At 49.5% G+C, this 14,697-nt stretch overlaps 1 protein-coding gene across 6 annotated transcripts in view; it reads right to left on the bottom strand.

Annotated features, from left to right (window-relative positions):
- Positions 1 to 2,068: 2,068 nt before the first annotated feature.
- FRMD4A (FERM domain containing 4A) overlaps positions 2,069 to 14,697 on the bottom strand; it is a gene marked incomplete at both ends in the record, with an annotated part of 621,402 nt that continues 608,773 nt past the window's right edge. For 3 of the 6 annotated variants that reach the window (XM_080717052.1, XM_080717050.1, XM_080717048.1), the window contains 3 exons: positions 2,069 to 2,171; positions 10,106 to 10,202; positions 13,725 to 14,575. In XM_080717052.1, the coding sequence (XP_080573178.1) occupies positions 2,069 to 2,171; positions 10,106 to 10,202; positions 13,725 to 14,575 (1,051 nt within the window). Of the gene's footprint in view, positions 2,172 to 7,035; positions 7,106 to 10,105; positions 10,203 to 13,724; positions 14,576 to 14,697 lie in introns of those variants that run through there. The other 3 variants (XM_080717053.1, XM_080717051.1, XM_080717049.1) reach the window with 1 other exon arrangement.

Raw genomic sequence — 14,697 nt, 5'->3', positions numbered from 1 at the left:
AGGCTGTCCCTGAACTGTGATCTTCCTGTCTCATCCTCCCAAATGCTGAGATTACGAATGTGTGTCACCACACCCGGCTCATAACCCATTTCTAATTATCTTGCAGGTATACCCTTCAAGTGTTCTTGGAATAGCAGTCCCTTCTGCAAACTGGAATCCCCAACCCAGCCACACACAGCACTGGGGCACTGGGCCCTGAACTGTCCACAGACAAGTGGAGGAGGCTGTGGTCTGCCCGGTGGACCTGGTGTGCGTGCTCCCACGTGACTTCCCGTGCTTTCCAGGCTGTAGCAGAGGGAGGAGGGGGAGTAGTTCATTTTTTTTTTTTTTTGGCCATCCTTACCCTCCTGGTCTGATAGAATCCATTGTTATTCTTGGATCACACATACATGAAAAAACAGATTTTTCTTTTGACTCTACAGCTTACTTTAGTTCTCCTCTCCCACATAACTACTCCCATCCTAGTTCCTGTCCCTGGCCATCAAACGCCTTTCCAGTAGGAAGTCATTACAAATGAGAAAACCCCCCCCCCCAAAAAAAAAAAGCTGATGCCAACAAGCACATCATACCCACCTCCTGGAGACTTTTTGTGCCATCTTGAGCCACCCAATTGAGATTGTATACTTCTTAGTGATTATAAAAGTATTTGTGAGGCCTCTGAAGATTGATGGCTTTCTGGTTGTGTATTAAGCATAGCTCAAAACACATGTAAACGAGCAGCTCCCACATATTACTTTTCTTCCTCCTTTTTTTCTCTTTTGGTATCTGCCAACCAAGATGGCGCATCAAGGTGACTGATACTGTGGTAGGTGTATGGACCCTTCGGGAGCTAGTTATTTTTTTCAACCCTGCTCTGCCTGCCGGCTAGTAGACATAAAATCTTCCTACCTAAGGGCATAGTTGGGTTCTTTGAGTAAGCGACACACAAAAGTCGTTTCTGAGCTCTTTGTCACACAAGTGCTAACAGACATAAAGTGAGTCACGACAATTAAACACCTGAATGGACTGCAATGTGTGTTTCCCTTGGTTTCCCATTTAAAAAGAAAGAAAAAAAATGAAACACCTTGTGCAAAGAAATAGGTTACACGTTTACTGGTTGTTTTAATGAGAGAGAACCACTTTTGGCAATTATTACCTTAAGTTTATTGTAAGTCCCCAAAGGAAAGCAGCTCTGGGTCTCTGGCTTCGGCTGAGCCCCCGCACAGACCAGGGCCAATCACACACTGCTCCTCCCGAGGCTCTGTTTTCCTTCACGTCCAGACTGATGGAGATTCCGAGTCCACGAGGCCAGCCAAGACTCCCTCTTCTTTACCGTCCCATTGGGCTGGTTTTCCAGGTTCTCATGAAGGAAGAAGCGGACTGATCAAGGAGATGGATCGAGAGAGGACATGACTGACAGATGGTTGACTTAGGCTTGTGGTGTGTAGACGCAGTTTGGATTTTAAAAGAACTTTCACTGCACCGAGAATGTCTTCCTCTTGGCCCCTTATTTTATTTATTTAATTTTTTATTTGTTTAATCTTTGGCAGCATAGAACTGATTGTGATCCTTCAATACATCTCTGATATGTTAAACTTCCTTTCTAATTTACCCCGCAGCCACTTCCTCCCAAGCTGTCTCACTTAGGAATAATTCTGGTGCAAACCCAATGCCCCCAGGATGCACCCTCTTCTCCAGGTGCTTGGCTGGCTGATGGGCGGCAGGCTTTCTGTACCTAGGCCTTCCTGTTCTCTGCCAATGCTGCTTGTCCGCAGGAATTTCCTGCCAGCCGGCTTCCCTGACAGTTCCTGGCCTGGGGGCTGTCACAGCAGGGAGCCACCAGGGTGCCATTGAGGATTGCTGTCTAGCTCTCTCTGGGCAAGAGAGCCAGTGACACACAGTGGGACCGGAACCTTCCAGAATGTCTCCTCAGTCAGGTTTTTGAGGGTGAAGGGGATGCGGAGACAGGAGGAAAAAAAAGTGCCGAGGACAGAAGCTGGTGCAGGTGACGGTGCGTCTGGCTAAGGCAAGTGAGAGGCAGTGCGCTGACTCAGAAGGGCGCGGCGGCGCAGCGGGCGGGCGGGCCGGCTCACACGAGGGTCCCGGGCTTGGCTTTCTCCTGCCCATACCACTGGACGTCGGCTAGTTCTGGGTAGAGGGAGGAATCCAGGAAGCAGCTGTCACTGCAGCCCCTGTGGGGTCCAAGAAGGAAGACAGATGGTTAGAGGGGAGTGGCGCTGGGGGGCGCGTCTGCGGAGCCATCCCTGTTCAGGAGCAAGGGCTACACTCCACAGCACAGAAGGCGCTCAGACCCAGAGGCCACATAACATAGCGGGGACTTCGGGACAGCTCGGGTGTCCCTGAAGGAGGTAAACACAAGCTAATACTTGCTGTGGCGGTGCCCGAGCTGGCTTTATCTTGGGATCACCACTGGTGGGCTTGGCCTGCAGCTGCTGGGATTGGTCTGGGTGTGTCTGAGAGCTGGGAGCTTTTGAAGCTTCCCAGGGGATAACCAGGGGCAGCCAGGGCCTAGAGCACCTTGGGCGCAGGATCAGAGGCAAGGGGTAGACTTTTTTCTTCCTTTTTTTCCCTTCCTTCCTTCCATCCTCCCTTCTTTCCTCCCTCCCTCCCTTCCCCTTCCTTCCTTCCTTCCTTCCTTCCTTCCTTCCTCCCTCCCTCCCTCACCCTGGAGATTGAACCCAGAGGCATTCTACTTCTGAGTCACACCCCCAGCCCTATTTTCCTTTAAACAGGGTCTCACTAAGTTGCAGAGGGCCTAAGTTGCTGAGGCTAGCTTTGAACCTGCAATCCTCCTGTCTCAGCTTCCCAAACACTGGGATTATAAACATGCACCTGGCTATGGCTGGCTTCGCTCGTGGATTTTTATGTTGTCCTGGAAAGACACTGGAATGTGAGGCTTCCCCTTACTAAAATGGAGGTGATACTCTGAATTGAGTTTTAAAATCAATGCTGTTTATTCTTAATAATATATTATTTTGGTGTGATTATAGAAAGCTATTTATTTAAAATAGACAGTAGAAGCTGGGTATATAGCAGAGAGAATACAAGGTCCTGGGTTCAATCCCCAGCATCAAAAAATAAAATATACAGAAAAGTATACGGAAGAAAACAAAAGTCCCCCCTAAGTATTTCAGATAGGCATTATTATTTAGGTTGGGTAGAAGTTATTTTTAAATATTGAGAAATGATCACACAGATTTGTTGAAACAAATAATTATTACTAGGGATCATTATTAGGGAAATTCTCTTCACCGGTTCTAAACTAGCTCCTCCAACCCCTCCTCCACCCCTGGCCTTCTTGTGCCCAGTGTTCAGGCAAGGCTGGGCATGGGTGACAGGATTGACCCCAATACAACACAGTTTAAGGTTTAAAAATCCCTCCATCCATCTCTCTCTCTCTCTCTCTCTCTCTCTCTCTCTCTCTCTCTCTCTCCCCCCCCCTCTCTCTTTACAGTAGTGGAGACTGAACCCAGGGACATTCTGCCTCCGAGTTATACTCCCAGCCCTTTTTAATTTTTTTTTTTTTTTGAAATTTGGAAACAGAGTCTCACTAGGTTGCTGAGAGCCTAAGTTGCTGAGGCTGGCTTCAAACCTGCAATCCTCCTGTCTCACCTCTCAGGTTTTGGGATTACAGCTGTGAGCCACCACACCTGCCCCCCTTTTATTTCTGAGACAAGGTTTCACTAAATTGCTCAGACTGGCCTCAAATTTGTAATCCTCCTGCCTCAACCTTCTGAGTAGCTGGGATTATGGGCATGTGCCACGGTGCCCAACTAAAAATATCTTAATAACAGCCTCATGAAACAGTTCACGCTGCTCCCATGATTATTATTATTTTTTTAATCATTTGCTGACTTCTAAGGAGCAAATGGGAAAGGCATTCTGTACTTGGTAAATGTGTCTCATCTGGTCAAAAAACAAAAACAAACACAAGCAAACAAAAAACCTTGAAAGCAGGAGAAATCCCACTGGCAGATTTTAATAAGAGTCTTATACTTGGAGCACTGGCATACAATAGGTTAATTCTGCTTAAAGGAATCTTCAGAGGCAAAAGATACTGGCCTGGGTATTTCCATATTTTGGTGGCAAGTAGATGATTCTATTACACATGCCCTGCAAATGTTTTTTCCACCCTGACGAAAATGGCTTGTGATTGTGCTCGAGGATCTTACTAAGCGACCGAGGGTCTCACTAAATTGTTGAGGTTGGCTTCGAACCTGTGATTTTCCTATCTCAGACTCCCAGCTACTGAGATTCTAGGCATGCGCCACCACGCTGGACTTGTTGAATAGGTGTTTTTTTTTTTTGTTTGTTTGTTTTAATGCAATCACCTAATACTGGCTTATTTAAAGTATTTCTCAAGCTCCTGACAGAAGTTTGTTTCTGATACAATGTGATCCCAGTCTTTTGGGAATAAATTTTCCTTGGGAATTTCATAGGATAAAGGAACCACCTCAGCCTGTGTTTCTTAAAGTAAACCTATGAGCCGGGCGCGGTGGGCACGCTTGTCATCCCCGCGCTTGGGAGGCGGAGACAGGAGGATCGCGCAGGTTCGAAGCCAGCCGCGCGTGCTGGCTTAGGAGACCCTGTTTCCAAATAAAACTGTAAAAATAGGTCTGGGAGTGTAGCCCGGAGGTAGAAGGGCTTCCAGGAACCCCAGTACTACTATAAATAAATAAAAAAAAATAAATAAATAAAGTAAACCTATGAAAGGCTCTGAGGAAGTAAAATAAGTTTCCCTGGATAGATCAGTTGGAGGATGCAGCCTTGTGGATTGCCACAATGTACAGGGACATGTTTTCCTTTTTAAAATACTAGTGGGGATTGAACCCTGAAGCATTCTATCTCGATGCTACACCTCTAGCCCTGTTTTACTTCTTTAAAACTTTGAGCCGGGGGTGGTGGCATGCTTGTAATCCCAGCATTTGGGAGGCTGAGACAGGAGGATCTGGGTTTGTGGACAGCCTCAGCTACTTAGTGAGGCCCTTTGCAACTCAGTGAGATCCTGTTTCAAAATATAGAATAAAAAATAGGGCTGAGGGTGTAGCTCGGAGGTAGAATGCCCCTGGGTTCCATCCCCAGTACCGAAAAAAAAAAAATTGAAATAGGGTCTCAATAAGTTGTTCAGGCTGACCTTGAAACTGCAACCCTCCTGTTTTAGTCCAGGTGTGCACCACCATGCCCGGCTATGAAATTCTGCTTTCTCTACAGCAAACTGAGGCTCTCTGCTGTTCTCCAAACAGCCCAGCTTGTTTCTGCATCTAGGTTTTGCCTGTGGAATATCCTCTCCTCACCCCCACCTGCCTGAGCCCCTCCACCTGCGCAGTCCTTTGAAGCCGGTCTCAGGGAGCATCTCCATGAACTTAAAAGCGATCCCTCTCCTCTCTGAATATTTTTAGCATCTCTATTTCAACTCTTTGAGCACTTAATATATGAGTTTCTTATATTCTGCCCCAAGTCGTTGATTTGGTTTTGAACTTCTGGAACTGTGGTCTTTAGCATGGTACCTGGAATACCGTCAGAATTTTTTTTTTTTTAGCTAATAAATTTAATGCTTTTTATTCACTTCTGTTTAGTGTCTATCTTTTTTAGTTACTTTTTGAAATGCTATCTAACTTTAAAGTAAAGTTCTGCAGCTAGTTAGACTATAAAGTCCTGGACCTAGGAATCAGTCCATGGTATTGGTGCTTTGCAAATTTCAACAGGTATGTGATTGAGTAAGCCAGGCTACAAAGTGGTGCCCAACCCAGGAGTCTTTTTCTTTTCCTTTTGTGGTGCTGGGGACTGAACCAGAGGTGTTCTACCTCTGAGCCACATCCCCACCTCTATATTATTTTTTATTTTGAAACAGGGTCTCACTAAGCTGCAGAAGGCCTTGCTAAGTTGCTGAGGCTGGTCTTGAGCCTGTGATCCTCCTTTGTTAGCCTCCCAAGTACTGGGATTACAGGGATGCACCACTATGCCCGGCTTTATTTTTTTATTTTACAATAAGAGTCTCAAGCCGGGCGTGGTGGCGCACGCTTGTAATCCCCGGGTTTGGGAGGCAGAGACAGGAGGATCGCGCAGGTTCGAAGCCAGCTGCGTGCACTGGCTTAGGAGACCCTGTTTCCAAATAAAAATGTAAAATTAGGTCTGGGAGTGTAGCCCGGAGGTAGAAGGGCTTCCAGGAACCCCAGCACCACCAAAAAAATAAAAAGTAAAAAATAAAAATAAGAGTCTCACTAAGTTGCCAAGGCTGGCCTCGAACCTGCAATCCTTCTATCTCTGCCTCTCAGATACTGGACCGCAGGTGTGCACCACTGCACCTGGCTCTAGGAGTCTTTCTAATGAGCTAGCATGAGGCGGAGAGGCTGATGTTGATCTCTAGGCTGCATGATACAGCGCTCAGCTGTCACGAGTGCTGGACGCCTTTGGGTACTTCTGGATCAGCTCACTCTGTCTTTGGTGTTTTGCAACTTAAATCTCAGTGATGTTATTCTGCAGGACACTGATTACTAAGCCAGTAAAAAACTTCTCCAGCGGGGCGTGGTGGCGCACACTTGTAATCCCCGCGCTTGGGAGGCGGAGACAGGAGGATCGCGCAGGTTCGGAGCCAGCCGTGCTGGCTTAAGAGACCGTTTCCAAATAAAAAATATAAAATAGGTCTGGGAGTGTAGCCCGGAGGTACAAGGGCTTCCAGGAACCCCAGTACCAAAAACAAAAACAAAAACAAAAACAAAACAAAACAAAAACCCACCAACAACAAAAACTTCTCCAACTATTTGTATGTACTTAGAGCCTGGTAGGTCTAAAATATACTTTTGGGAGTGTGTGTGTGGAGTCTTTTCTGAGAAGTAGCATTAGGAATGCCCAACATCTGACATAAAATAGACAAACAGAGTTCCACATATATCCAGAAATAGTACATAAAAATAATGGCTTCCACACCATTCAGACATTTCCTTCGGGAAGGTACGACACGGGTAAAGGACACATATGCATCACACCTGGACCGTGGACTCACAGCAGTAAGAACAAACACCCCTTACAATACCTCTATTCATCAGTACTTTGGTGAGATGGAGACTCAGACCCATCCATAATGGGCGAGTTTTCTGTTGCTTCTCTGAACAAAGGAAAGCAGAAGGAGGAAGAGAAGAGAGGTCATGTTAAAGGGAGGAATCCACACGGACACAATTAGTAGACCCGCTGATCAGACCCAAGGGTTAGTGACAGATGATACACGTCATGCGGAACTTCCAGTCCCCGTGACTGAGTCAAAGGACCTCTGTAGCTCGTTAGGAGAGGCAGGCATTGCCTATTCACCCACAGTCAGGCGTTGCCTATTCACCCACAGTCTCAGCTTCTCATCACACCATAGAGAACAGTTACTGTTCATCACTTCAATCTGGCAAAACAGTCCAAAGACTATTATATATTATATTTATTATGTATATATTTTTTGTAGTACTGGGGATTAACTCAGGGGCATTGTACCTCTGAGCTATACCCCAGCCCTTATTAATCAATTATAAGCTGGATATGGAGACCCCTTGCCTTCTACCCAATAGGTGTTGATAAAATGTAACATCCACTAATTAATGTAACATCCATTAATTGAGTTATTGTTTATTTTCTATTTGCTAATTTTCTGAGGCTAGGCTCGAACCTGAGATCCTCCTGTCTCAGCCTCCTGTGTCCTGGGATCTCAGGCGTGTGCCACTACGCCTGGCTCAAACTATCTTCTTGTTTCCAGTTTGTCTGAGTCCTTCCTGGCTGTGTGGTGAAACAGGAAGGGTTCAAGACTGACACGTGAGTAGGCACATCAGGGGCGCTTGGAGATTTCAGAACCTGTTGTCAAAATAATCCCATCATATATCTGGATTAGGTGAGCTGGGCGGGTTCTAGAAACTTGGAGGGGTCAGAGAGGCAGCGGGGGGCTCAAGTTCCCTATTTGGATGAGGGGGGTTTAGCCGCTGGAAGTATAAAGACACTGTGAGGCCTTTTGGTGTTGTTTTTTTGTTTGTTTGTTTGTTTCTGTTTGGTCCGGGGACTGAATAGAGAGCCATTCTACCTCCAAGCTACACCCCCGACCATTTTTAAATTTTGAAGCAGGGTCTCGCTAATTTGCCATGGCTGCCTCTGCGACCCTCCTGTCTCAACCTCCCAAGTACCGGGATTACAGGCATGTGCCCCCACATCAGGATCAGTGTGTCATCCTTTTATGATTTAATCTTTGAGAGACTAGAGCTGGCGTGAGGATGGTGTGGAAGCGAGTGTCAGTGATCTGTGATTTAGACAGGGCGTTCCTACTGCCCAAAGGCAGACTGAGGGCACATAACCCTCTGGCTGGGATTCTCTAAATTCAGAAAGAGCAAGAGGCAGCGTGGGACAGTCCAGCAGTTGTCGCTGGAGCATCAGAGGAGGAGGCGGAGTTACAGCGCAGCCTGCTGGGCCCTGCGGTTTCTGAGCAGGCTTCCCAGGTGAACCTCGTCACCTGCATTTCTGGTGAGATCCCAGGTGAGGCTCTGTGGCTGCTCTGGGTCCACATTTTCAGAACCACTGGCTTCGTGGAAAAAGTATCACAGTCCGAAAGGCCTTGGGGCCACAGATGCCAGCTGTTTGACTTATTTTCTCTGAACCTCGTCTATTAAACCCACTAGATCTAGACACGTCCCTTGCCAGGTTGCAGTGAGGGTCCTATTGGTGCGTATAGGGTAGAAGCAGCTCTCAGCCTTTGAGTACATGGCCAAAGTAAGCGCTGGCTCCCCTTCTCCCCACCAAAATGAAAGATCCAGAAAGCCTGGTATAAAAGCACTGCACAGAAACATGTAGCAATAAAAGATGCCGAGCGTGGGAGCCCGAGATGCGGTCAGCAGAACCCACTGCAGGTCTGCGGTTCCCTCACGATTCAGCTCACAGACAGCTGTCCGATTTTCCCAGGCATCCTGGACGATGCTCCAGCAAACCAGAAACTGTAGAGTAAGCTGGATATGGGGACCCTCTGCTTCTCTACCCCACAGGTGTTGATAGAACGTAACATCCGCTTAGAGGCGAGGACTTAGCCACAGGAGTAAGGTGTAGAGCAAAGCAGGTGGCCATGTCTGCCGGACCCTTTGGCAGATCAGAACATCCCAAGTGGCCAGGGATTGCCATGCATTTCAAGCTACCAGAGAGCTCACTTTTGGTTTCATTTATTTTGCTGTGGGCAGCTTCTGCTTAAAGGTCTTAAGCTACCTGATCCCCTTTGTTGATAAAGAACAAATACTTGGCCCGTTTCAGATGCATCCTGGTGTTAAGGCCACAGCCACACTAAGAAGCATGGGTAACATGTGGCCCAGACTCAGCACAGTGGCTTTTTTTCTTTTCTTTGATACTGAGGATTGAACCCAGGGGCATTCTACCTCTGAGCTATACCCCCAGCACATTTAAAAAATTATTATTATTATTATTATTATTTTGCAGGTTTGGGGATGGGACCCAGGGGCATTTGACCTCCGAGCTACACCCCCTGCCCTACTTTTTATTCTTTATTTTGAAACAGGGTCTCACCGAGTTGCAGAGGGCTCACTAAGTACCTGAGGCTATCCGCGAACCGCGATCCTCCGGTCTCAGCCTCCCGAATGCTGGGATTACAAGCGTGCGCCACCACGCCCAACATTATTTTATTTTTTGAAACAGGGCCTCACTTAAATTGCTGAGACTGACCTCAAACCTGCAATCCTCCTGTCTCAGTCTCCTAAGTACTGAGATTACGGGTGTGTACAACCATGCCCGGCTATGAGGCGCCTAATTAACTCTCTTTCTCCTCCTTTTCAGCCTGGGTGACATCCAAATCTAAATCAAGTCTGGAACTCAGACCAAGAAACACGGCCCTGCTTCCTGCCTCTCTAGGGGTCACGGCTTACTTTAAGAAGAGTGCGCCCCGAATCCACCCTGGGGAGGGGAGGGAGTGGGGTCGAAGGTGAGAGCCATTCGTGGGGTTTACTTTGAAAAGAAGCAGCTTCCCAGTAGTGGACTGTCCACACTCGCTTGCTGACGGGATCCTATGCCAGGATCTCATATATGATGCTCTTCCTAACGGGCCCAGTGAGAGGAGCCACGCGGCAGGCCTGCGGGGACTCACCCAGTCTGCCAGGTTAGCATGTGGTGGGGGCTGCTTGGGGGTGTGGCTCCAATTTCGCTGGACGGTGTTGAGCTTCTCTGGCTTTGAGGTAAGGCAGCTGGGTGGGAAAGACAGAGAAAACGGGAGTGAGATTAGGCGAAGGAGCTTGCAACTCACCGGCCGACCCAGGCCCAGCAGCTAGGGGTCACCATTCCCAGGGATGCAGGATATGACCCTGTGGCAGGGCCTCAGTGACCCCATGGCACCGTCACAGTGGGCAAACGTCTCTGCACCCCCACTCCTGTCCTCCCACCAGTGACATTTTCTCCCCCAAACCAACCATGCACCTCCATTCTGACTCAGGTGACCCGGGATCTCAGGGCCCTGCTTTGCCCCCGAAGTGGCCCAGGCCTGGCTATGGCTTCTACATCAGCAAGGAATCTGAAACCCCCATAGTCCTTTGAGGGACCCGGGCAGGGCTCGTGCAGGGAGGGGCAGCTTCTCTGGACAGCAGGGAGCTACGTAGATACACCTTCATTTTCGGATGTGGCCCCTGGGCGAAGGTGACGCACTCTGGTCTGAAAGAGCCTCCAGAAAGATTCTGAGCCAGCTCTCTTGACTGTACAGGCCTGCTTACTGTTTGTTTCTTTTGTACCTTTTAAAGTGGGAAGGACTCCTAATAACCCATCAAAACCCGGCTACTAGGAGTTTACTTTTTACTGTGTGTGTGTGTGTGTGTGTGTGTGTGTGTGTGTGACCAAGGACTGAACCCAAGGGCCACACTCCCAACTCTTTTTTATTCATTTATTTATTTTTGTGGTGCTGGGGATTGAACCAAGGGGCATTCTACTTCCAACCTACACCTCAACCTAATTTTATTTTGAAACAGGGCCTCACTAAATTGCTGAGGCTGGCTTCAAATATGCAATCCTTCTGCCTTAACCTCTCAGGTACTGGGATTACAGGCATGTAACACCATGCCCGGCTGGCTCCTCTTTATTTTTTGAAATAGGGTCTCGCTAAGTTTCTGACACTGGCTTCGAACTTGTGATCTTTTCTCAGCTTTCTAACTAGGAGGTTATTGATGTGGTTGATACAGGGAAAATGCAGTAGGGCATAAATCCTACTTTTCTTTCTTTGGAATGAAATCTTGCCCAGTTGACCTGGGGATACAGCTTTTTGAAATTTTTAGTCTAAAATATGTCCCAAAAGATCTACCTAATCTTATTAAGCAAATTTACTGGAGGAGTGCTGCAATTTATTTAAAGGGGGATACCAGAGATTGAATCCAGGGGCATCTACCTCTGAGCTACATCCCTAGCCCTACTTTATGTTTTATTTTGAAACTAGGACTCCCTAAGTTGCTGAGGGTAGCCTCGAACTTGTGATCCTCTGTCCCAGCCTCCCAAGTGCTGGGATAATAGGTGTGCGCCACCATGCTGGGGTCAAGTGGTACAATTCTGGTAGAACATGAGCACTACTATCCCTTTGCTATTTATATTTATGAAATGCCGACTCTAGTAGGGGTATGGAGATCATGCTATTTATTTATTTATTTATTTATTTATTTATTTATTTATTTATTTACTGGGTCTGGAGATGCAACCCAGGGGCATTCAACGTCCGAGTTATACCCCCTGCCGATTTTTTATTCTTTATTTTGAGAGAGGGTCTCACTAAGTTGCAGACGGCCTCACTAAGTAGCTGAGGCTGTCCGCAAACCGTGATCCTCTGGTCTCAGCCTCCCGAATGCTGGGATTACAAGCGTGCGCCACCACACTCAGCTGAGATCATGCTCTTTAAATGGTGTACTATATATATATTTATATATATGTTCTCAGAATCTTCCACAGAAGCCAACAGCAGATTTCACTGAGCTTAGTGCAGACCAAGAAGCACCAGGAAGACTGTGGGGCCTGGAATCCACACAGATTCATGATTGCCTGGATCACTTTTATTCTGGTCTCTGGTGCCTGTGACTTAGCCAAGGTGATGCGGGGCACAATGTGGGAGCCCGGCACCCCAGGAAGCCAGTTTTTCCTTTGCCCTAGGAGTCTCCTTCAGTCCCCAAAGATGACCCCCCATTATCTTTTGGGTGACTCCCCCTTTCCTCTGATCTTTGCTGTTACTTAAGCAAGTAATTTGTCTCAAAATCCTGTTTTTTGGCTGATGCAGAATTTGTTATAGATCCCTCTCTCTGATTGGTGAAAGTATGTAAATGAGTGTAAAATGAGTAAATGAGTGAAAAAATCAATGCAGGACTGGGAACTATGACAATATTATCACTATCATTTCTTAGAGTAACCTTTTTTTGTGTGTGGTACTGGGGGTGGAACCCAGGGGTTTTTCTACCTCTGGGCTACACTCCCAGATCTATTTTATACTTTATTTGGAAATAGAGTCTAAGTTGCTGAGAGCCTCACTAAGCAGCTGAACCAGTGGGATCCTCCTGTCTCACCTTCCCAAGCGCTGGGATTCTGAGCATGCGCCACCACGCCCAGCTCTTAGAATAACTTTTTAAACTTAAAAGGATGGCTTCTTCAATTTTTTTTAAACTTGATTCCATACTGCTCGGTTTGATAATGGATTTTTTTTTTTTTTTGGGTGGTGGTACTGGGGTTCCTGGAAACCCTGCTACCTCTGGGCTACACTCCCAGACGATATATATATATATATATATATATATATATATATATATTTTTTTTTTTTTTTTTTTTAATTTGGAAACAGGGTCTCTTAAGCCAGGGTGGCTGGCTTCGAAACTGCGTGATCCTCCTGTCTCCGCCTCCCAAGGGGGTTACAAGCCTGTGCCACCACGCTCGGCATTGATAATAGAAATTTTTGAATGTAATATCAAGGGTCCCGAAAGCAAAAATTAGTCTGTGGTTATAACATAAGATCACCGAAATGGGAAAACCCAGAACAGTCTATTTAGATACTGGTGGCAAACCCGGGGCACTGGCACTTCTTCCCGCCCAGCACATCTCCACCTGGGGACAGGGGCAAGCTCTCCGGGCTTCAAGATCCAAACCCATCCCCAACCTAGATTTCCTTTGTAGCGGTATAACTTGAGTATCTAACCTATTAGAATTTTCCTCCGCTAGGATAAAGATGCACCTTGACTGAGTAAGTTGACATGACTTGGATTTCTCTTCTTACCAGGCAAAGTGGCTGGGGGAATGGTCTGTGCGCTGCCACAGACAGCGAGAAAGGGCTTGGCCCGGCCCATCCTGGAGGGCCCGTACCGGCAAGCCCAGGGTCCGGCCTCCGGGACCCCAGAATTAAGGCCTCCACGCCCACCGCGAGGTCTAGCTACGGGGACCAGGCGCCCCTCTCACCTGGCGCTCGCACATCTGGGGCATCCTGGTGACCCCGAGGGCGGGTCCCAACCCATCCTGGAGGGCCCGTACCGGCAAGCCCAGGGTTCAGCCTCAAGGACCCCAGAATTAAGGCCTCCACGCCCACCGCGAGGTCTAGCTACGGGGACCAGGCGCCCCTCTCACCTGGCGCGGCCTCGCACATCTGGGGCATCCTGGTGACCCCGAGGGCGGGTCCCAACCCATCCTGGAGGGCCCCTACCGGCAAGCCCAGGGTCCGGCCTCCGGGACCCCAGAAGCCCACCGCGAGGCGCCCCTCTCACCTGACGTGGCCTTGCACATCTGGGGCATCCTGGTGACCCTGCTGTGCGCCACGAAGGTGCTCTGGGACGAGGAGCTGTACTGGGAGCCGCTGTCCGAGGAGGCGGAGCTGGTGTGCGACAGGCGGCCGTGCTCCTTGTGCGAGGCGGCCGAGCGCTGGTACCACTGGCGCAGCTCGTCGGACACGGCGGCGCGGCCGGCGCCCTTGTCCGCGGCGCCCTCGCGGCCCAGCGACGGAGTCCGCAGGATCTGCGAGCGCGACGGCGTCAGGCGGCCGGCGTCCGCCTCGTCCCCGCCGCGCCAGCCCTCCCTGAACAGCCCGCCGGCCGTGTAGGAGCTGGACGTCTTGAACTGCGCCTTGACGCTGTAGTGGCCCTCCTGGTCGCTCTCCAGGCTGCGCACCACCACGGGCGCCGCGCCGCCGTCCACGTACAGCGGGTACTCCTTGATGCGGTACTGCGAGCCCGGCTGGCTCTGGCTGTGCAGGTACACGCCCGCCGCCGGCCCGCGCGCCAGGTCCGGCATGCTGCCCGAGCTGGCCGCGCCCAGCGCGCCCGCCGCCCGCCGCCGCTGCCGCTGCCGCGCCTTGGACGGCGAGTCCTCGGCCAGCGTGGAGTAGTTGGCGTTCATCTGCGCCGGGTAGTAGTGCTCCGAGCTCGAGTGGCTGGTGCACGACGAGCAGTCGTCCATGGGGTCCGAGCCGTTGCTGCTGCGAGTCCGCGGGGTGTAGAAGTCGGGGCTGCCCGTGTCGTTCTCCGAGCCCAGGAGCTTGCCCTGGGACTCCAGGCTGGAGCTGCGGTGCCTGAAGTGCAGGGCGAGACTGTGCAGGCGCGTGGGGCTGATGTCCACCGACCTGCGGGGAGACGGGGCTTGGGCCGGGTCCCCGGGGCCCCAGCTCCGCTCTCACCTGCTCACCTGCCCGGGGAGCGCGAGGCAGGAGCCAGGCTGGGGGTGGGAGCATGCGCGTGTGCGTGT

Source organism: Muscardinus avellanarius, assembly GCF_963383645.1.
Source record: "Muscardinus avellanarius genome assembly, chromosome: 20".
Lineage (NCBI taxonomy): Eukaryota > Metazoa > Chordata > Mammalia > Rodentia > Gliridae > Muscardinus > Muscardinus avellanarius.
The sequence above is the reverse complement of the archived record's forward strand: the minus strand, read 5'-3'. Positions and strand labels throughout refer to the sequence as shown.